Source organism: Wolffia australiana, chromosome 5, assembly GCF_029677425.1.
Source record: "Wolffia australiana isolate 7733 chromosome 5, ASM2967742v1".
In the NCBI taxonomy this organism is placed as follows: Eukaryota; Viridiplantae; Streptophyta; class Magnoliopsida; order Alismatales; family Araceae; genus Wolffia; species Wolffia australiana.
This window is the reverse complement of record NC_135839.1, coordinates 9,307,417-9,331,307: the sequence shown is the minus strand read 5'-3', so window position 1 is coordinate 9,331,307 and position 23,891 is coordinate 9,307,417. Positions and strand designations below refer to the sequence as shown.

The following is a 23,891-nucleotide window of genomic DNA, read 5'->3' as shown; positions in this document are numbered from 1 at the left end:
TTACCTAATTTTTTACAAGATTTCATAATGCAGCATGATGAATTGTTAGGTCACATGGGAGTGGAATGCCTATGCTAATTCAGTTTTTTTTGTCTTACAAATGTATGAGTTAAGGTCATCTGGGTTTCCCAGTTCTTCAATAACTGCCCCATTGTATTAGTTTCATTCAAACAATATTATTTATTTATGACAGTTTATATTAATTTCTTATGGATGTAATTCCTCAATGCATATCTGATGTGATCCACAGTCTGCACCCATAATCGCCGTTGCGGGGCCAAGCCGAGCAAAACCCTAGTTTCTCTTAAGCCTCTCAGAACAGAGGGAGAGGTGGCTTTTGACATCTAGTGAATGCCCCTCTTGTACCCTTAGTCTCTCCACCCTGCTCACAGATGATCTCTCTTCTTCCTAGATTAAGCTTATACAATTGATAATACGGAGATGGTGCACTTTGGATGACCTTAGTTAAATTTCTTACAAGCTTTGACTGTGCATCCTATGTTATAAATCACGCTGACCATGCCTCTAAGCTTGTAAGATGTCCAGACATTATACTCGTAGTGTAGAATTTTCATTTTCAGGCACCAATACTTTGTCGGAGTGTTCCTTGTGTCTGTGTCTTTCAATGTTGTATCTCCACTGTCTTAACATATCCGACTTGCAATTGCCTCTCGTTGCTAAAGCACAACCTCTCTTTCACCTCATGAGAGTTTACTTGAGTAGTACCCTCTCATGGCAGCTCCACCTTGGGATGAAGATGTCCACAGCCCCTCTTTCACCTTATACATCTTTCAATCCATCGGTCCATCTATCTAATTACTTACTCAAGATTCAGGGTGCAAGTAACTATGATCAATGTAATGATTGTTTTGTAAACACCCATTTCCAGATCTAAATGATGATCAGATCAAACTCTGTCAATCTAAAAAAACAGTTGCTGTGAGGCAAAGAGGAACAAAATCCACCCCACTCATTATGAAGGGAATTCGGCTGCTCTCACACAATTTGATTGTTATATTAGACCCTTGGTGGGATTATTTTCCCTGAAGTTTAGTATAGTTATCTGCAGCAGCTGATATTGATTGAATAGACACGGGAAACCCAGGACCCATCTGCAGTAACATCAATGACAAAAGAAAATTCAGCGATCCCACCACATGTTAACTTACAAAAAAAAAAGATAAATATGAGAAGACTCACTGTACTGCATAATGCGAAAGTGTTTAGATAACCAGCATACTTGGAGGCTGCATCACAATGAAGACCAAAACAGTACAGTGAGTTAATATAATCATCACAATGACCGTTAATATAAGCATACTTCTATAAAAGAGAAGAGGGTCTGCGAGTAAGTTCCGCTAAAGCCCATATACCAAAACTGAGTAGTGGAATTTAACAATCGTAGTATTAAAAATTTAAACACGAATTGAGACAATTTATAATATACTTTTGATTAATGACTATCACTTACTCTTCTTGAGCCCCGTTGGTTTAGCAAGTAAAAGGGCATTGACAAAAGCAGCAATGTTCTCCCGCAGAGCCTCCTCTGAGAAGTTCACCTGCCGACGAAGTTTAATGTCAAACGTAAACGTTGAGTTTGATAGAAAACTTTATGAGATAAACTTTATGAACAGAATATAATCACGCACTAAGAATTCAAATTCAACTTCAGGAGAGTAGCGAAGAAAAATAGAATGTTCTATTATCTATTCGGATGAAAAATTTTATGAACAAACCTTTCCTAGTCCAACATGGACAATGGCGGTTTTATCAATCTTAAAGTCAACACGTCCACATTTGGCTGCTTTAACTGCCCCGGAGACATCACTGGTCAAAGATCCTAGCTATGCAAAAGAATAAAAGAAAAAAATTGAAAATTAATACAATGATCCGCTGCATAGGGCTATTTACACAAAGATGCAAAGGCAAAGGCAAAGGAGAGTGCGTACTTTTGGGTTTGGCATCAAGCCACGTGGGCCCAAAATCCTCGCAATCTGATTTGAATTTAAGAAGTGACCAATAATTCACAGTAAATAACCCGGGAATGTGATGGAATAATAAGGTATGGCATAAATACTTATCAATAAATACATTTACATGTATCTGCATGGAATACGATTCAAACCTTTCCCAGACGCGGCATGAATGAAGGAATGGCAATACACTTGTCGAAATTGATTTTGCCACCTCCTGAAGTCACCAGAAGCATTACATTACAATCTCTAGCTTTCCTTTGAGTTTTGCTTCGAGATAAGAGAACACTGTCAGAGGATCAACTAAAATTCCCAAAAACTTTTACACCCACAAAAGGAGATTTAATATTTGCAAAGAGCACTGCTGATCAAATCCGAAACAGGACGTGAAACGAGAGATTAATTCAATGATGATGAGAGATCCAGTTATCTGTTTCGTCAGAAGCAAGATTATAAAAGAGCCACAAAGTGCAGCACCTCTCATAATCTCCTCAATAAGCTCATCCCCGCCCACAATATCAGCTCCAGCTGCGCGAGCTTCGTCTGCTGCAGGCCCTTCCGCAAAGACAGCTACTCTTACAACCTAAACAGCAACTAGATTTCGATTTATACGGCATTTCATTTGAATATTCAGCCGATGAGGTCATCTCAGACATTTTACCTTTCCAGTACCGTGAGGAAGAGTGACAGCTCCACGTACCATCTGCATAAACCCGTATGATGTTGATGGATGATAGTCAAATACCCAAGATGGAAAAATAAATCATAAAAAGCATCATAAATCAAGATTTCAACACAACTCCCCCTATAGTTTAGTTCTATGAATCTAATGCGTTCAAGTATCTGCCCCAGACCCAGGACATAATAAAATATTCTGTCCTCAAAACTCAACTAAATTGTAATAGAGACTAGGTAACATGTCCAACAAACTATACTTCCTGGCAACAAACGTGCAATGGGTTCCACTTATCCTCAGGAAAAATAAAGTTCTACCCGACTCAAATTGGGAAAAATGGTTGACTCAGACTGCGAAATACCTAATAAAATAAACAGAGACACGACACTGAAATTTCTTCACAGAATTATCACAAAGAAAGACAGTCCTAATGACCGTAACTAAAAATTAGAGAATTACAACGGCAAGTAAATAAAATCAGTCTAAGCTCAAAAACCGCAGATCACCGGAAAAGAAGTAACAATAAAGTGAAAAAAGAAAATATTTGAAGAAATAATTGGACCTGGTCACCTCGTCGAGGATCAACCCCCAAACCAACATGCGCTTCAACAGTTTCAAGAAAATTTCTCTTCGCATTTGCCTATAAAAGAGAAAAATTTAGCCACGGATTCCCAGACAGGTAAGATCAAAACCTTCTTGAGCGAAACCAAAGAAAACCACAAAAAGAGGAACTCGAACACAAAAAACGTTAATTTTCTCCCCTGAATCGTGAAAAAGAGGAACTCGAACACAAAAAACGTCAACAGTTTCAAGAAAATCTCTCTTTGCATTTGCCTGTAAAAGAGAAAAATTCAGCCACGGACGTCCAGAGAGGTAAGATCAGAACCCATCAAAACCTTCTTGAGCCAAACCAAAGAAAATCACAAATAGAGGAACTCGAACACAAAAAACGACATTTTTCCCATTCAGGCGACAAAGAGTACTCGATTGTAAAAGAGAAAATAGGATCCCAACCTTCACTTCTCTGATCGCGTCATGGAGCTCGAGAGCAACCTTCGATTGCTTCTTCTCCGGTCTAATAAGAGTAGGAAAAGGCACATTATCCTCCTCCTGCTGAATCAACATCGCTCTCCGCACTCGAGCACTGGCCTCAATCCTCCTCGACTCCCGAAGAAGCTGCTCATCGCCAGCCCCCCTAGACTCTCTCTCAGCGCCTGCCCCTCCTTCCGCCATTGAAGAAGAGGCCTTGTCCTCGGGCAAAGGCGCAACTTTCGGAGCATAAGAGACCGGCGATATCACCGGAACGTCCTTCACGTAACGGGCATCCTCACGGCTCAACGATCTCGCTCCTTTCTCTGCCCTAGAAGGCGATTCCTCGAGGTTCGATTCGCCCTGTGGGGAGCTCTTTGAAGAGGGTTCCTGGGCCTGCGACGGAGCGTCTTCCTTGTCCTTGGGCTTGACAGCGTAGGAGACGGGCTTGACCGGAGCGGAAGAAGAGAAGAAATGGCCGTTCTTTGCAGCGGATTCATGGCGGAGAGAAGAGGAGAGGATGTGCGGAGATGAGAAGAATGGTGGGTGTTTGATTGAATGCCGTCGAACGTTGGCTAGGATGATCCGTAGCGATGGCGCCATTAGAGGAGAGCTCTGCTCGCAGATCCTGAACAGAGAAGAGAGAATGGGGTAGGTTCTTGTTCTAGCTCGCTTTAAGTAGTAGCAGTTTCTGGGTTTAAACGGTAGCAATTTGAGGAAATCCTGGCCGTTCAATCTGATCCTTCTCTCCTCAATCCTAGCTCGCTTTTATTTGATCCTCCCCAAACTCATATTTGGTGAGATTGCCCAGTGGGAATAATGTTTGAGAATTGATTAGATTATATGCGTCATTGATGAAGGTCAGCATAGTTTTTGCAGTGAACAGTTATGAATATCACCATCAAGTAATCAGAAAGTTCATCAGAAAGTGCTATGAAAGTTGGTGGCATTTTATTTCTGTGGGATGAAGATCAAGAGCTTTAGGCATTTGACTTACAATGTTTGTGTATTGATGAATGTTTAAATTACTGGTCAACCATCTGTTGATGTCTGTACTATCTTAGGCAGCTAAACCCTGAAAAAATAAATAATTTTGATTAAAATGTGAATTGGTACTTAGTATATTTATTCTTGTGAAGAAAGTCGAGTTTTGACAATAAGGTCAGGGGATCAAAAATTTGAGATTGGACTCATGTCCTTTATTATTGGCCTTTTGAATGGTCTAACTTAATTTGGTCTGTCAAATGTCACAGTCAAGCTAATATAAATTGTCAGTTCATATCAAGAAAAGAAAATTTATCTTTCTTGTAAATTGAATCTCTCGTTCAGTGGTCCCCTCATCTGCAAACTGCCATCTGAAACGAGGAAGATGAAGGCCAGGGGTAGAGATTGGTGGCTCTTCCCCTACCCATTGGATAAATTGCATGACAGGGGCAAACGGCTATGATTAAATCATATTCCTTTACCCTCATTTTTTATTGGTGTTCACCCGTGCCAGGTCAGTGTCTAATTGAGTCAGTAACCCCCATCGTCCTAGTCAGTAACTGTCATCCAATTAGATCCTACGATAAGAAAATAATATAAGTGTAATACTGCATTTCAATTTGGTTGTTTGATCATCTTAAAGAAGATTGGACAGCTTAGGTAGTTTCATTACAATAAAAGTTGGCCTATTATGACAAGGACTTCAGGCCGGGTCAGCTTGAAGCTTGGTCATTTTTATTTCCCTTTTCCAAAAGGTTGCATCCCGTTGGGATGTGATCAATCTTTTTGTCTTCATTGGTTCTGACCATCTGAGGCTACAAGAATCAAAGATGTTAATCCCATATCAAAAGAACAAAAAAATGAACCTGCTTTATAAGTGTTGAACCTGGCATCAACTTTGGGTGTGCGGCCTCTTGATACTAGGCCTATTGTGGACCTTGTTATTTCATCTTAGCTCTCTGCCCCTGTGCATGCTTGTGCACCAGCACTCGCTGGCCGCTAGCTGGCTTGAATGCTATTGTGAATGCTGGCCTGCGGCAAGCTTGAGATTTGTTGCACCAAGATGTCTTGGCCGTTGGGCACTGCACTACCCATATTTCAAAATTCTTCCATTCCCTTTTTTATTAAAATTCACCCCTATAATATAGAACTCTAGAGAGGAATTAGATGATTTGATGAAAGTACTTTTTATAAAAATAAATATGATTTCATGATATAATTCTAAATGTATAAATCATGCACGATTCGTAAAATTTTAGATTTAACACAATGGCCCAATTAATCTATCAAATGTAATTTCCCATTCAAATGATAATATTATGGGCATAATGACGCCAAAATAGCCTTGAAAGGTGTAAGATTGCATGTATCAAATTAGACTCATCAATATAATATCTCAAACAGATCTTAAAATATAAAATATATCTCCCTCCAATTATACATCCCTTTATTATGTGATATTATTTTGTCTAGTTCTCTTCTCTTTCACATTTTTTTCTAATAGGAGCCCTAGAATCCCTTGGGCACTTTGAGATTCCCATAAATTTTTATTCCTAATTACTTTATCAAATGACACACATATAAATTTTGTGTTTTTATTGACTTTAGGAAAAAAATTGTTTTTAGTGAAAACACAAAAATTCGTGCATAAGCTTCCAGAAGATGATAATATGAGACACATAATTGACTATGAAGCTTTTTAACGGCATCTTATTTATCTTGATACTTCTTAAAATATATCTTAATGGAACAATTATAGATTAGCTGGATTCGTATCATGTCAAATACATTTTTAATGTTAAATACAAACAAAAACATTAATAAAAATATATGTATGATGATCTTATCACAGAGGTCACTAACGAGATGTTTTTCCAACAAGAAATTTTGCTTCGTTTGCAGCTTCGCAAAACATTTGGTTTCTAAGGCTAAGATTGGTGTGAACCATATAAAATTTACAAAGTGAAAGAAAAAATGGAATTCTAATGGACCTTTTAAATAATTGAAAACCTTATGATTGAATTAGCTTGGCATGGATTGGATCCACAATTTCTCAGTAACTCAAATGAGTCATGATACTGTTCAAATGTCCAAACTCTAGAGATATCCTCAGAATAATTGGCATGTTAAATCTCATTTTCTATCTCAATAACCCCCTCATTGATTTATCCTCATCCTTTTTCCATTTTGATTGCATAAAGAGAGGTACAATGAGTAAAAAGAAAGAAGGATAGGCACCCGATGGACTCTTGCATGGATGAGTTTTGTTCATGGCTTTCTCTTATTTAATCTTAATGTACATTTTTAATAAAACCCCATGAACTTTGAGTTTATCTTTGTACCTCTAAAAGATCATTTTCATGTGACCTTTTAGGCACATGTATCAGTCTAGTAAATAATCATAATGATCCCATAGCCTTTAATGATCAACCTCTTAGTTAATTATATCAACATACGTCATATTAAACAAGGGTTAAATTAACTAAATCAGTAGTTTGATTAGGGTATGGTCAAATGGAAAACCCTAATTAGTCATCACAGTTACTATTGATGCATTTTGAAATAGTATGATAACTTCCCCAATGTTCTATTTCCTTGGTCAAGGATTTCATCACATCATCGTTCTTGAGTTGTGTCCTCCAATATGGTGGGTGGATGATTCTCTCTTGACTACTCAATCATCATCATAGATTATCTTATGCATCCAGGTTAGGGGAATTTAAAATCCAGTGATTAGGAACTAGTAAGTCATGTCCATATCTCGGGTCCTGACACCATGCATTCCCCCTTAGGGATGATCCAATCAACATCCTAAGACGCCTATGTGTTCATTGTGTTGTGCAATTCGAATTTATTGTTTCATTTGCATTTCCTACGGAGCATCCCTCCCCACCCAATACACTTGGTCTGAGACAGAGTGGATGGGAAATTTTGATTATAATGAAAAAAATATGGGAGGGAAACATGATTTATGCGGGTGAGTCATTGAAGCTAAAGCGGCATACTTCTTCAGAATTCTTAACTATGACTAAATAGAGAGTCATGACCTGAAAACCCATGACCATGTGCCCTTTGCAAAACTCCACTACCCCAACTACCCACCACCAACTGCTGACTAACTAATATTATAACTTATGTATTTTTAAATTAAATAAAAAATAGAAAAACCTATTATTATTAATTATTTCTAATAAAATTTAATTTGAAATGAATTCTAAAAATCCTTTAAATTTATTAAAAATTAAATAAAATATATTTCTCCTTTAGAAAAACTATATTTAACTTCTTCTTACATTTAAAATATAATTTTTTAAGATAAAAATATCTTAAATCGTTTACGCATTTTCTGTGTGAATATTCGTGCATAAAATTATTTAAATTCTATAAATTCTAGAAACATCTTAATTTTTCATTTTTTTCACTTATAAACTCTTTCCTTTTATTTCCTCAGAAAAAAATCCGAATTGAATTTCTGCTTCTTGTGGATCGACCCCTTTTCCTCTATTATTTATGGAGTATTTACATATAGTGATTAAGCTTTTCTGAAATGGAGGACATTTCAATTTTGTGTTCTCCTATGTTTATTACCCACCTGTTCTTCATCAATATCAATTTCAGTTAACAACTCATATGTTCACACTTTGTAGTTTTCAACATTGTTATTACTCAATATGAGAAACATATTTCTTGGAGCAGCTATATTTTCAGATGCTGGGGCTGTGGAGAGGAGCAGCTCGCCTTGGCGTTGAACATTGGTCGGATTTCGTTTGGCCATTTGAGCATTCAATCGAAAGTTGGACAAGTTGAGCCTTTTACTGAGAATAGTTGTGGCCTGTATCAGGCTTCAGTTAGGCACCTAATGATTGCTGGACCCATTTGATTGAGATATATGGCACAACCTAATGAGATATACTTTTTATTGTATCCCCAAAACTGAATGGATATTCATCCTGAGTAGCCAACAAGTACGGCTATGATAGACTGTTTGTATCAACATAAGAAGATGATTTAAAATCACCCTAAAGAATCATCCCAAGGTAGCTCTGATACCTATTGTTGAAACTAAACGGAACTACTTGTGCTGAATTCTTAAGAATGACCGAAGTGAGAGCACAATATAGCTTTAATAATCAGTAACTTATTGATTTTAAAGTACATAGCTGAGTGCATTGAAAGTCTTTTGAGCAAGTCTTGGGAGCGATGGGCACCCTCAAAGATAAGCATGACTTGTGACTCAAGCTCTGACTCCTATGTATGGGCAAGAAGAGTAACCTTATCCTTTTTAGTCCATTTTATCCCATCAGGACAGACATACCCTCCACAGAGCAAAGCCCAAACATAAATATCTTAATCCCGTAGTTACCATAATTTAAACCCTTTATCTTGGGCTTAAATGATAGCTTAAATCTACAATAATACATATCATTGTCCATCCAAGAAATTAACTCAAGATGGGTGAGTAACATCTATGTTATCCATTTTTTGGCATTAAATTTATCAGAATAAGGTTATCAGATATAGCTCCTGAGCCCTCGTCCGCTGCACTTTTTCCAGGAGACTTCTACTACATGAAAAGCCTAGTTAGTTATTTCCTAGGTTCTGCCAACGGGTGTTTCTTTTGCTTTTTAATTCCTTTACGTTAAAAATCGGGTACAGTCCCGAGTACCAAGAAATTGAAATGGAGAGAGTTACCTCGCAATAGTTTCTGAAGGATGGTAGGGCACAGGTTAGGGAAAAAACATTTCCCTGTGCGGAAATCGTTTGAGACATCTCCTCACGCAATGCCAGTCCTATGCTAACGTTCGAATTTTGATTTGGCTGCCAATGATCTACGAACACGTACTGCTACAGTGGATGTTCTAAGATAGAAAATAAGGGAGAGAGAGATATGGAGAGATAGAGATAAAGAGGGAGAGAGATGGGGATAGTACAGAGATAACAAGAGAGAGATAGGGATAGAGACAGAGACAAAGAGAGAGATAGTGATAAAGAAAGAGAGATAGAGAAAAAGGTTAAGATAAATATGGAGAGAGATAGATTAATATATATATTTATATGTTTATAGAGGGAGATGGAGAGGGAGAGAGCGAGGGAGGGAGAGAGAGAGAGAGAGGAGAGAGAGGAGAGAGAGGGAGAGGGAGAGAGAGAGATAGGGAGAGAGGAGAGAGAGAGAGGGAGGGAGGGAGAGACGGAGGAAGAGAGAGGGAGAGAGAGAGAGAGAGGGCAGGGGGAGAGGGAGGGAGAGAGAGAGAGAGAGAGAGAGAGAGAGAGAGAGAGAGAGAGAGAGAGAGAGAGAGAGAGAGAGAGAGAGAGAGAGAGAGAGAGAGAGAGAGAGGGAGAGATCCTACGCTTCCCCTCAGTCTGGATAGTAATTAAATGAGAGAGTGCGTGCGGAGTCAGACTGTAAATTAGAAAATCCGACAACAACCTAAGCAAAATCGAGAAGTCTAAACATTTATTTATCCGAGAAAGATTCAACAACGGATACTCTCTCATTCGATAGGTTTTCAAATGGGGAGATGACGAAATGTCTGAAAAGCATACAGAGGGAGAGAGAGAGATGAAATAGAGGACAGGGAGAGAGAGAGAAGAGAGAGGAAATAGAGGAGAGAGAGAGAAGAGAGAGGAAATAGAGGAGAGAGAGAGCGAGATTGCACAGATTGGCACTGTTCAGAAATAGTAAATGGGCTTTCTCTGAAATCCTTGCAGGATAATATATTTGAGGGCAGAGGAGTACGGATGACACAGGTTGATGAAATTCAGCCGGGCCAGTCAGAGAGAGAGATCAAAAGAGGGCAACAATAATATACAAGTATTTCTGCTTGGAAAGTCCACACATGCCAACTCGATTTTCCGTATCCCTTCCGGGCGATAACAGACATTTGCTTAGTCGGAGTGATAGATACATACATTGGTAGATAGATAGATATATGGATAAATAAATATTCAGATATGTAGATAGGTAGATAGATAGATCTATAGATAGAGATGGATAGATTGATAGATAGATCTATAGATAGAGATGGATAGATTGATAGATAGATCTATAGATAGATAGATAGAGAGATCCGGATTGATAGATATATAAATAGTAGATAGATGGATAGATAGATAGATAGATAGATAGATAGAGAGATCCAGATTGATAGATAGATAAATAGATAGAGAGATCCTGATTGATTGAAAGATAGATAGTAGATAGATAGATTTATAGAGAGATAGAGAGATGTATAGATTGATAGATAGAGAGATGCATAGATTGATAGAGAGATAGAGAGATACATAGATTGATAGAGAGATAGAGAGATTCATAGATTGATAGAGAGATAGAGAGATTCATAGATTGATAGATAGAGAGATACATAGATTGACAGATAGAGAGATAGATATATAGATTGATAGAGAGCTAGATAGATAGAGAGATGCATAGATTGATAGAGAGACACATAGATTGATAGAGAGATAGAGAGATACATAGATGGATAGATATAGAGATACATAGATTGACAGATAGATATATATATATATATATATATATATCGATGGATAAAGAGATAGAGAGATGCATAGATTGACAGACAGAGAGATAGATAGAGAGATACATAGATTGATAGATAGAGATATACATAGATTATCAGCTATATATATAAAGAGATAGATTGATAGATAGAAAGGTAGATACATAGAGAGATAGATAGATAAATAAAGAGAGAGAGATAGAGAGATAGATACTGATATAGATACTGATATAGATAAATGGATAGCGAGATGGATAGATAGATAAAGAGAGAGCGATAGAGAGATAAATACTGATATAGATAAATGGATAGAGAGATGGATAGATAGATAAATAGATAGACCGATAGATGGATACACAGACAGACAGACAGACAGATAGAGAGATAGATAGATACATAAACAGATAGTCCACGTATGAAGGAACTGCCATGAGAGAGGACAAAACATAGCTGATGTGGGGCTGATTCAGACGCTCATCTTTTCAGTGCTGAGTGCAGCAGCAGTGGCAGCTGCCACTAGAAAAGGCACACCCCCTCCCCCCTCCTCCCAACCACATCTCACAATAACCAAGAATAAATTAGATTCTCAGGCCAACCCATCGGAGAAGGACAAGCCTTTCCAAGCGTGGTCGACGAGGCCCTCATCCCAACTTCCACTAATCCTTAACCACTTCGAAAATCACAGAAAATTAGTAATTTTGGGAACGTCAAAAGGTTTAAACTTTGCACTTTCATGAGTATGACGGTGGCGGGACCCGTTAAACGGTAACTTCTCCGGGCAGGGAAAGAGGGGCATTTTCGTCACGGAAAAATCCAACGGATCTTTTCCTGCTTGAGCCCTCCAAACGAAAGGTTCCTGACACTTAAATCGAGCTCGCCCGGAGTTGGCCAGCAAGAAAGAGAAGCGAAGGAGCTTGGAAGAGAGGACTACTCACCGAACAACTCCCTCTCTCTCTCTCTAGAGCTCGAGCTAAAACTTGCTGTCTCTCTTACTTTCTCCATCTCTCTCTCTTTCTTTCTCTGTCTCTCTATCCAAACCATGGCGGAAACCAAGCAAGAAGAGATCACCCATCCTCCCATGGATCAGCTCCAAGGCTTCGAGTACTGCATCGATTCGAATCCTTCTTGGGGTAAACGCTATTCCTTATCATACCCATCTCTCTATCATCATCACCATCATCATCATCATAATAATAATAATCATCATCATCTTTCAGGTGAGGCGATTGCTCTCGGCTTCCAGCATTATATTCTTGCTTTGGGCACCGCGGTAATGATTCCCAGCATGCTGGTTCCACTAATGGGCGGTAGCGACGTGAGCCTCCGTCTCTCTCGATCTCTGATGAAGCTATTTCCATGGCGAATCTCTCATTGTTCTTTGATTTTTGATGCAGGACGACAAGGTGAGGGTTGTTCAGACCCTGCTCTTCGTCAGCGGAATCAACACTTTGATTCAGACCTTGTTCGGGACCAGGCTTCCCACCGTCATCGGCGGCTCCTACGCCTTCGTCATCCCCGTCCTCTCCATTATCCGCGACTCTTCCCTCACCCAGATTGCCGACGATCATCTGGTATTTAAGATTTAATAACCCATTTGTTTATTTTTCTTATGGTTCGTTTCCTTCATCAGGTTTTTAAGATTTAATACCCTATATCTTAATCTTTCATATTGTTCGCCTCCTTAATTGTGGGATTCTATTTGCAGAGATTTTTACAGACGATGAGGGCGATTCAAGGATCGATGATTGTCGCCTCCAGTATCCAGATTATTCTGGGTTACAGTCAGCTATGGGGACTTTGCACTAGATTCTTTAGCCCTCTTGGGATGGTCCCTGTTGTCGCTCTCGTCGGTTTCGGCCTCTTCGACAGAGGATTCCCCGTGGTGAAGTTTTCCAGATTCTATATTTGCTGACTTTGGTTATGTATTATCGTAGATCATTAGCGATCAGTTTGTTCTATCATTTACTAATGTCAATTCGGGGATTAAAACGGAGTAAGTAACATTAGAGGATAATTTTTCAACATCCATTTCACTAATTTTTTCTCAGGTGGGGAGCTGCGTCGAAATCGGCCTTCCCATGTTCCTCCTCTACGTAGCTCTGTCTCAGGTAGAACGCAAATAATTCATGAAATCAAGGAGAGACTTTATATATCTGTATTTCTTTAAACTTAACCAACGTTTGCGGGCCGTTCGAAACGCAGTATTTGAAGCACATAAGGCCGAAGGGCATACCAGTATTGGAGAGGTTCGCGCTATTGCTGTCGATCACGGTGGTGTGGGTTTACGCGCACCTCTTGACGGCCGGCGGCGCGTATCGTAACAGCCCCGAGCGAACCCAGAACAGCTGCCGCACTGATAGAGCCAGTCTCATCTCTTCCGCGCCCTGGTCTGATAAACCCAAAAACTCTGTTTTTCCCAAAATCTTGTTTTTTTTTACGCTACTTCTAGTAAAATTTCTCTTGCAGGATCAAGATACCTTATCCACTGCAATGGGGGGCCCCCAGTTTCGACGCTGGGCACTCTTTCGGCATGATGGCTGCCGTTCTTGTTTCCCTTGTCGAGGTAGAAGACGACGATCCCCTCCCAGATCAAACGGGAACGAAATCACACGCAAAAACTTAGGTTTTGACGGATTATTTTGCTTGATCTCAGTCGACAGGGGGTTACAAGGCCGCAGCTCGCCTCGCAAGCGCCACTCCTCCTCCGGCTCACGTTCTTAGTCGAGGAATAGGGTGGCAGGTTAGCCTTCACCATTATCCAACCCTCTTCACTTCATTTCCTCGGTGAAAATAGAGTTAAATCTTCGGAAACTCTGCAGGGAGTGGGGGTTCTTCTGGATGGACTCTTTGGAACGGGAACCGGCTCCACCGTATCTGTGTATGAAAATCGTTATCGCATTATTTCTTCCTATTATTCGTCGTTTAGTTCAAGGCTGATGATTATCACGACGACGATGCAGCGAAAACGTCGGATTGCTCGGAGCCACGAGCGTGGGAAGCCGCAGAGTCGTCCAGATATCGGCCGCGTTCATGATCTTCTTCTCCGTTTTGGGTATGCGATCAATCGCAAATAACCTCATTTTTATCGTCGTTTGAGATACTCGATAAATAATCAGTTCAAATAAATCTCTATGCAGGAAAATTCGGAGCTCTCTTCGCATCCATACCTTTCCCAGTCTTTGCCGCGGTGTACTGCGTGCTATTTGGGCTCGTCGGTAATCTCCTCTCCTTCTCTTCACCGAGACTTCGTCGACGAAAGAGTTTAACTAAGCCAGGCCCGTCGTCTTTATCAGGCGCGGTTGGACTATCGTTTTTGCAGTTCACCAACATGAACTCCATGAGAAACATGTTCATAAGTGGGGTCGCCCTGTTCTTGGGCCTCTCCGTGCCGACTTACTTCTCGCGTTTCACCGCGCTAGCGCAACACGGCCCCGCCCACACGTCTGCTGGTTGGGTGAGTTCTTCGCTATTATCTTCTTCCTCCGTTGAGTATTCACCGTTCTATCTTTCATTCTGATGATGATACTGTAACGGGATTGCAGTTTAACGACTTCTTGAACACCGTGTTCTCCTCGCCGCCTACGGTCGCTGTTATTGTGGCAGTCGTTCTTGATAATACGCTGGAGTACAAAAACGCGGGCAGAGACAGGGGGATGCCGTGGTGGGTTCGTTTCAGAAACTTCAAGGGTGATAGTCGCAACGAGGAGTTTTACACTCTACCCTTCAACCTCAACCGGTTCTTCCCTCCCTCTTGAATTCTAAACTGTCTGAGTGTCCTCAAAACCTCATCTGGAGGACAGAAGGTGGCCCGGTCCTGTTTATTGATGATCGTGACTTTTTCGGTAGGCTGTGGACGATTTGGTCCATCTTAGCTTCTGCTGCCATACAGTTTTGGCAATCATAATTGGGTTAATTCATTTTTAGTCAGTGGAAATTTTTCTTGTCTCACTTATCATCTCTGTAAAATTATTAAATTCTTCCATTGTCTTAGCTGATCCAAACTTCTCTTCATACCCTCTATCTCAATATCTGGCACCATACCCATCAATTCCGAATACCTCTTCTTTGTGGTCCTGAATTTTGGCAATTTTGATTCAGTTCCATGTGGTGGATATTATTTTCAGCCAGATTCTCTATTGAATCGGCTAGTCCAACATCGATTTAATAGGGATGTCCATGATGTAGAAATGTACCTCCACAAGCTATGTTAAGTCTGTTCTTAGAAGTTTTATTTGAACTTTCATAAAAGAATTGCATTATGAGGGCATTTCCGAATAAGTTTTATTGAATCTTCACATGCTTAACTTGATGAATCATTTCCCTGCTCGAATGCTCTTATATAGCCTTCCTGTAAGCATTAGTTTTAGATAGATAATATGTTTTAGAATTTATTTTTCTATTTCATCCCATGATTCAAATCTCACACCTAGATTTCTAAACCTTTCTTTAGCTCTGTACCCTAGAGTGTGGGCAAATACCTTCATTGTCATAATGTCAGCAGATAATATTACCATCTGGCTGAAAGAACATGTCTTCCTTCAAAATAAGTGCATGGGCTTTGACTAGATAAATCATGAGAAGTAGGCACGAGGTATTTGCATCTCATTTTCATCGATTTTGCTTTGATGATTTTGAGGTATTCCTCTCTCATCATAATCCCCTTTTCAGATTTTATATCTTCAAAAGCAATGATTTCTTTTGCTGAATTATGGTTAGATTTCTTGGATCTAGTATTGATCATAAAATAAGACATAATGTTAATTAATCATAATAAAATAATTTAGTGACAAGCAATATATCTGAAGTCTATCTTTGATTTGTTTCTTTTCACAAAGATATTTGAGAATAATAATAAATAATAGAATTATCTAGCTCAATGACATCCAAACCCAATACACAACTGGAACCAAAGAGGAAGCCCGTACAATGACCTTGGCCAAATGATGAAGCCTAAGTTAGTAACTGGACAAGAAAATGATGCCTAGTACACAAATGGAGGATTTAAGGCCCAATTGAAGCCTGCTTACATACCAAGTCAAATGGATATAAATTTTTATGAATATGAGAAAATTTTGGATCTGGAAGTTTTTCTCCATCTTGACCATCAAGGGCCATTGATTAGGGGCTAATTTCAATTGACCAAATCCATGGGCTCGGAGGGTTTGGAGGAACTTTATTTAAAGCTCTTGATCTCATTTATAATTTTTATCTCTTGATTTTTTTCCCGACTGTTGTTCGAGAAGAGTGATGTAGCTCTTCAAGACTCATTGGGAACTATAGTGAGGGATAGATATTAATTAAGAGGCTAAGCAAGGATTGAATAGGAAACCACCAACCTCGCTTTGAATTGAATGAGGTTGGTGTGATCATATATCATTTTCACCCGTATATTGTCACATGTTTTTTGGGTTATTATTCCAATGGAGAGCCTAGATCCGAAAATTTCCAATTCCACTAGCTGCATGCATAAGTTTCACATGATGCAAAAGATACGTTCAAAGTTATTACAGTTCACAACCACCTTCCTTTACCACTGGCTCTTGCAATTTCTGCCCTCTCTGCACTCAACCAGTCTGACCATATTTATTATACCAAGTAAGTTGACTCGGCCGACTCATGTGTCAGTTGTGTCAATTCTTGGTCGACTTGATAGTTTTTAGACCTCCTGATCTGCTCCACAAACCAGTTTTAGCAGCCTCGCATGGGCACCAGTCTCCACTGCCTCCAACAGGGACTTGTGTCCGGTTGATCTATGGTGAAGGTTATTATTATTAGTTTTTATTCATTTTATGCTCTATAAAATTCCTAAAATTCCCATCCATTTTTTAAAATCTATGTAAACTGTTGAAAAATAGAATAAATATTTATGATTTTTTTCTGAAAAATTGTTGTATTTAATTAAATTTAATCCCTAAAATTATTTAAAAATACTTTAACTAAAAGTTCACTTCTTTCCATTGATGTTATTTGTCATGTGGCCCTTACTCTGCGTTTAGTAAGGAATATTTATAAATTTTGTTGCACAATCAGAGCCTTCAACCATGATTTTAATCCCAAGTTCTGGTTTTTCATCCATAATGGGAAACTAAGCAGTTTGGAAAAAAATAATAAGGTCAAAACCATTGCGCTTGTCTCCTCGTCGAGGTATATTTAGCATCTTTAGGATTTTTAATTATTTCCTGAGATGGCACTGAATAATGTTTCTCTGGGAAGCTTTTATTTATCTCGCATGCTCTAGGAGGATGGTGAGCCTATTCCTAAGCAGGAAGATGGTGAGCCTATTCCTAAGCAGTCTGGCTATCTTTGTTGAAACATAGTACCCAAATAACAGGCAAAAACTGCGAAGTCTTAGATATATTATATTTCTATTCAAGAAATCGATTAAGATTTTAGTTCGCCAGGCGTTGTGTTTTTCCTCGGCAAGGTAGTCATGGTGGTACAGACACGGCGATCTTAAATTCCATCGAAAAAATTTAAATGTGATTAATTCAAGAGGTCAAACTCTGGTGTATTTCCTCCTACCGTTTGATAAGCCTATGTGGTGCTCACAAAGTCTATCCCCTTTCTACCTTCTTATGTAATTTATGATAACTTGCCATCGATGACGATGGTCTCTTGGAACTCTCATTCCTCCACCCAATCCTCATTTGCGAAGCCATAAATAAAACACGCACTTCCCGATGCCATGTGATGAAAGATGAAATTCTCTCTATCAGTAAACTATTATCATATTTATCTTCAAACAGAGTTTCTCAAGGAGATCCAAAACTCTCTTCACGTGGCTATAGCGAAAGCGTTCGACGTGGGGCCTCTCACAGTGCACTTCTATCTTTTCGGTGGACTCCTATCTATCTGCCCATCTCTCTTCCCTGCGACTAACTGCCGAGGTTTACTTCGCCCTCGTCATGATAGAAGCCACGATTCAATAACAAGAACAGGTTGCGCACTGGGCCGTCGCAAAAAACTCCACGATTCAGGGATCCGAAACGCTGATCCGCTATCCCCTCTTCTCTCCAGTATAACCCACCATCCGACGGTGACGGGCGTGTTAACCAACGTTGAAGATTTCATTTTCTAGATAATCATTTTCTGTATGGCGGTTCATAGTTTCGATTTATAAGGCAGAGGAGCAGCAGGATAGTATCCACTAAAGAGCTCAGCCCCTTCCTGGATAGAAAATGGTTCTAAAAGGCGAGGAGAGGATGCTTCAGCTGAAAAACAGTATGGAGGAGCTCCTATCGGCCAAAGCCGCGGCCACCACTTCTTCCCCTTCTCACAACGAGAAGATTCTGAAGTGGGCGGTGGAGAAAAACGTAAGGCAACACGAGAGTTATTCCTGTCAACGGGTCGCCATGGCGAAGAAGGACGCCTCCTCCTTCTTCTCTCCCCGCTGGTGCTCTCCTCTAGAGAACTGCTTCCTTTGGCTCGGCGGCTGCCGGCCTTCCATGGGTATTCGCCTTCTTTACACTCTCACCGGCCTCGAGCTAGACCGTCATCTAGAGGAGTTTCTAAGAGGCGCGAGAAGCGAGGTAAGCGATCTCTCGGCTCATCAGATGTCTCTTATAAACGAGCTTCACTTGAGAGTAATGAGAGAGGAGCACGCCCTCAGCTCGCGTTCGGCTTCTCTGCAAGAGGATATTGCTGACCTGCCCTTTGTGCCCATGTCCCTCGCTGACAGCGCGGTCGACGAGAAGGAGCTTGATGGTGCGTTTGCCGCGTACGAGAGGTCGCTAGCGTTGATCATTGAACAGGCGGATGAGCTCAGGTTGGAGATGTTGAAAGGGTTGGTAAGTATTCTCACCCCTTCCCAGGCTGTAGATTACCTTATCGCCGCCAAACAGCTGCAGATCTTCATCCGTAAGTGGTGCTCTCGAAGGGACAGCCGGATTGTAAGTCCAGCCATCTCGGCCGAAGCGTAATGCACTTTGAGCTTTAATCAGTATTGTTTTTATTTCAGTTAATAAGTTAGATGGTGTAGCTGTTGTATGGATTGTGATAGTGCTCAACAGGAAACAGATGATTGTGATGCTTATTTCTGTACATAGTTGTTTGGAATATTTCAGAGAATTTTTTGGTATTCACACGGAATGATTATTACTAAGCTGTTGTTGCTGTTGTGGCGTGGAGCCGAGGTGCATGCGCAAGACGTGTCAAACGTGGAGCTGCTCACATAGTTCGCCTGTTATACTTAGAAGAGACGTGCCCTCGTAAGAAATGGTAAACATCCAAATATCCAACCCACATAGTTACTGCTCACAGCTTCATCTCTCTTCAAAGAAGTAGCAAACTTGCCTTTACATCAGTGATTTCTAGTGACTAAACTGATGAGACAAAGGTGTTAATTTCTCTTGGCGAGGAACATGTTTTCATCATTTTTCCTTCAAAACCTCGATTAGTTTTAAGTAGACAGTGGTCTCTAGTTTTTTTTTTAATTCTAGCATATGAATAGAAGAAGTTATTATGTGATGGATAGTTACAGTTGTGGAAACCTAAGATTGCAACATGAGAAATGGACCGATCAAATTTAAAATAATTTGGATACTACTATATTTGGAGTTAAATTATAGAGCTGAAAGAGTTGTATATCTTTACTGTTGGAAATCAAGCCAGAATATCCTAACAGCATTACAGTTTTTTTGAATTGAATACTTGAGAAACTTAAGTTTATGGTGATTAGTATTTGATACTTTGGTTTGATTTTAATTAAAATATTAATTTATGAACATGAATGTAAAAACATAAAGAATAGAGTGAACAAGGGTCACCCCCACATGGAAGAGATTAGGAAAAGCCAGAAAAGTAGTTTCATATCTAGAATAAAGTAGGTGGATCAGACAAAGGTCTCATCTCAGAATCCGATATTTACTTCAGCATATCGCACCCTAGTCCCAACACATGATCCATCATATTTTAAGTCCAGGATTGGACGCCATCCTGTGTACAGTGAACATGTTTCGAAGAAAATGTCTAGGCTATTGCTAGTGCCACCGTTGAGCAGCTTCAAAGCCAGAGTGTTTGAGGCTCTTTAATTCACTTTTTTCAGTTACACTCCATTGTTTCTACTCGTAAATTGCTCCCCCTCGTTAAATTGCTCCTTGAGAATATTTCATCGTTCCTGAATTCACACCTTCCATAATTATCCATGATTGGCATCACCTTTGGCTAAAACTCAGAAGTCTAACCTGACAAAGTCCAAGAGCTGCTAGGAGAAGATATGCATGCCCTTCTAATTCAAAGTCCACTGATCCGCCTGCATGATTTATTCTGTTGTAGGATGATTTTAGGACTTATTTGGTACTTTCTTAAATAGTGATAAGGAGATGAGGATGGATTATTTATAAACTAATATGCAAAATGGGAAGACGAGAAAAAGATATTTGACAATTCCCTACATAATATGCTAATTCTATGAAATGTGGGAAGATAGAGAGACTTAAATATATGTAGATGTATGCTAAGAGAAGTGTGAGAATTTAAGGATATGATTTATAGTTGATGGTGTAATGGAATTAAGGAGGGAACTAGACATGCATGATGTGAGTGAACAATTGATGAAAATTGAACTGCAAGAAAAATTACCATGTATCCTTATCTACAATCAAGATGAGATATTTTGCAACTCCAAGATTAACCTCTCTAATCTCTTTTTGTCATCAATATTTTCTCTACTCAATATCTCAAGAAAAACCTTGATGGATCTCAAAACTTCCTCCTTCTCTCGGTCAACAAATAAAAGTAATTCTAAGATGATTTTTTTTTCTGGGATGTATTCATATATCTAACGTTCTGGATGGATAGAGGAGAAATAACTGATCCTGCCCTAAAAATTCAACTGAATCCGCCTTCTGTATTGCTCGATATCAACCCTTGAACTTGACTTATTCTCAGCAGTTGATTTAATTTGTATGCTTCAGAATCACCTCAAAGATCATTGGGCTATCACGCATGGAAATGCAGGCCTTTCTATTTGGCAGAGATTCTGTGCATGGGTTTACATATTGAAGTTAGATTTACTGCTGATGAATGTTCATTTAACGTGTGTCCACGGTCTGGTGAACTGTGTCATAGGAGTCATCAAAACATGTGCATCAAAAGCCTCATTTTATGGATATGGCAATTCTCATAACACCATGTGCCCCCACTTTATAATGGCATTTACTGATATTTTAATCACCACTTTAAACTCTGGCCCTTGAAAAACCATAAGTTAGGGTAAAAATGTCATTTAGGCCCAAATTTATGCAACAATATTTTAAAGTGTTCCTTCTAGATGGTGATTTTTTTTCTCTCTAGCTGTTGGTTCTCTCTCTCTCTCTCTATCAACTGTTTTCTTCACCAACTGAATCTCTCTTTCTCCAATGACATGACTCTCATCTGACTGTCTCTTTTCCCTTCATCTTGCTGCAACAATGTAGCTCTCTCTGCCCATGGCATTCTTACAGAACAACGTAGCTCTCACTCCCTAGCATTCATTCCTTCTAAACAAGCTCCTCATGGCATTCTTTCTCTCACTATCTTCTCTAAAGATGGTTAAATGGTTTGGGATTCTCCATGCTGTTTCTTGCTTCCTGAAATGTGTTGGATAAAAAGGGCCACGGTTCTTGTTCCCGAAAGTGACATATTGGTGAAGATACGCTCAATGTTTTCACCCATGTTGTATCTCTAGATATCATTTTCATATATTATTTTTTTGTGTATTTTTTTTTGAGATTTTTCTCATTTCTAATATCTTTAATACGGTATATGATTGAGATATTCATTTTATGGAAAATATATCTGATCTGTACAAGGAACTTAAATGATTAATAAAGTGAACCTTTATTTATTTAACTTATTTTAATAAGGATTACTGAAAGGATATGATTCTAGAGCATTAATCATTTTAACCAATACTTCTACGTAGTCATCAATAAATATTAATTGATTCTGATAATGTTTCCCTCGGAATTTGGCATCAATAGAGATGGATGCAATGCATCTATAGAGATACCTGTAATATCATCTACAAAGAAATACACAATATTGTCTATAAAAAACCTGAATTTTGTATATCAAAATATTACTGAATTTGGAGCTGATTTTTCTCTGATATCCAAATATTGCTATAAATTTTGAGTCTGCACAGAGCATGTTGACTAACAACTGTGAGTCAGATACTATGATGATACTGTGAATGTTTTGGTCATCGTAGAGGAGAAAGCCATCACGTATCACCATAGCTTCAACTTTCATGTTAGTATATACTTCATAGAAAGATGAGAAAGCAAAAATGATACTCCTAATGTGGTCTCGTAGGATACAACCTCCACCTGGTCGGCTCGGGTCCCTTTAGCCACACCATCCACATTGAGCTTTAGAATGTCTTTTGGCGGTGGATGCCAATCGGCAGTCTGTAGTTGAGCGATGATGGAAGTCAAAGCCGTCGGGCTTCCCCAGGTGCGAAGTATATCGCATGTAAGTGTTGGGTTCGGTGCCTTGGTTCAGCCATGGAAAACACGTTCCATGGATGCGGAAGCATGTCAATCTTTAAACAAAACATTTAAAGTACCTTTTAGGGAACTCATTCCACCCTTGATTTTGCCATTCCTAGATCATTCTAAAGCCGTTCACATGTCGACCTCTAAAAGTATCCACGCGATCACTCGGCGCTTGGATCTCCACTTCTTCTTCTTATCCTCTTCTTGAAAATCTTGAAGATCTCGTCACCATGAAGACACTCTTCCTTGGATGAGTGGAGAAGAGAGTTAAGAAGGGGAGGGGCTCTCTAATCAGGCTTGCATGGGTACTTAAAATGAGACCCCTTTCCTTTCCCACTTTATATTTCACTTAATGTTTTTCTCAAAAATTCTCAAAGTAAAATATATCCACCAATGCCCTTATGATCTTGTGTGTGTGACCCTCTAGGCCCATGTATCATTCTAGTTAATAACTTTAGTGGCCCAATAACATTTATTGGCCAACCTTATTAATTAACTATCAACATATATATATTAATTAAATAAGGATCGATTTAACCCAATCGATATGTTGAGTTTCTAGCCCGTGGGGTGCCAAGCTACACCTCGTGCTCTAGAAGATACTGAATAGTATCAAACTCTCTCATGGAACCTTTACTGTCATTGGTTATCGTATATGTATAATCCATCATCCGCGCGAGACTCTCGTATGACTTAGGGTATGGTTTATCGTCAAACCCTAATCTGTCATTCAATTAGTACTGATGCGTAACGAGGATCATTAGAAAACACCTTCTCTAATATCCTTACTACCTTGGCTAGGTATTTTTATGCATCGTCTTCCTTGAGTTAATCTCCTCTTATACCGAGAGCGGATGATCCCGTATTGACCACTCAATCATCTCCGTAAGCTTCTTACTAAATCCGATATATAACTTATTTGAATCCCATGATTAGAGGCTTGTTAGTCATTGTGGTCGTCCACTCATGAGATTTCCTTGGTCTCTCAGGTCATAGGATCACTTATACAACAATGACTTGAGTCAACCTAATTGACGTTTAGGTATAATACCATTCAGGGATTCCTACGTATCAATTGAGTGAACTCTTTCTCCAAAGAGCACCCACTATCTGTCGTTAGTGTTGCCACACTAATGGCCACAGGATCATCTATACTTATCATAATAGTATGATTAGCTAGTGCTATTCTATCCGTATAACTTGATGTCTGTCTCGACTATCCATCGAATATGAA

At 39.4% G+C, this 23,891-nt stretch overlaps 3 protein-coding genes across 3 annotated transcripts; 2 read left to right on the top strand and 1 right to left on the bottom strand.

Moving 5' to 3' along the window:
• Positions 1–952: 952 nt before the first annotated feature.
• On the bottom strand, positions 953–4,338 carry LOC144703466 (Ribosomal protein L1p/L10e family). The gene is made up of 10 exons (XM_078575634.1): positions 3,664–4,338; positions 3,212–3,289; positions 2,635–2,676; positions 2,451–2,556; positions 2,126–2,190; positions 1,950–1,994; positions 1,737–1,844; positions 1,472–1,559; positions 1,201–1,247; positions 953–1,112 (listed from the first exon to the last, which is right to left on the bottom strand). Exons 1-10 carry the CDS (start codon positions 4,279–4,281, stop codon positions 1,035–1,037), a joined length of 1,275 nt encoding a protein of 424 aa, XP_078431760.1. The 5' UTR covers positions 4,282–4,338; the 3' UTR covers positions 953–1,034.
• A 7,717-nt stretch (positions 4,339–12,055) lies between these two features.
• LOC144703339 (nucleobase-ascorbate transporter 2-like) lies at positions 12,056–15,114 on the top strand. The gene is made up of 13 exons (XM_078575493.1): positions 12,056–12,310; positions 12,398–12,495; positions 12,575–12,751; positions 12,886–13,062; positions 13,229–13,288; positions 13,383–13,567; positions 13,647–13,743; positions 13,834–13,920; positions 14,000–14,058; positions 14,141–14,232; positions 14,318–14,395; positions 14,474–14,634; positions 14,723–15,114. Exons 1-13 carry the CDS (start codon positions 12,220–12,222, stop codon positions 14,933–14,935), a joined length of 1,575 nt encoding a protein of 524 aa, XP_078431619.1. The 5' UTR covers positions 12,056–12,219; the 3' UTR covers positions 14,936–15,114.
• Positions 15,115–17,990: 2,876 nt separating this feature from the next.
• LOC144703388 (protein DOG1-like 3) lies at positions 17,991–19,247 on the top strand. The gene has a single exon (XM_078575568.1). The coding sequence runs from the start codon at positions 18,359–18,361 to the stop codon at positions 19,097–19,099; it is 741 nt and encodes a 246-aa protein (XP_078431694.1). The 5' UTR covers positions 17,991–18,358; the 3' UTR covers positions 19,100–19,247.
• The last annotated feature ends 4,644 nt before the right edge of the window (positions 19,248–23,891 follow it).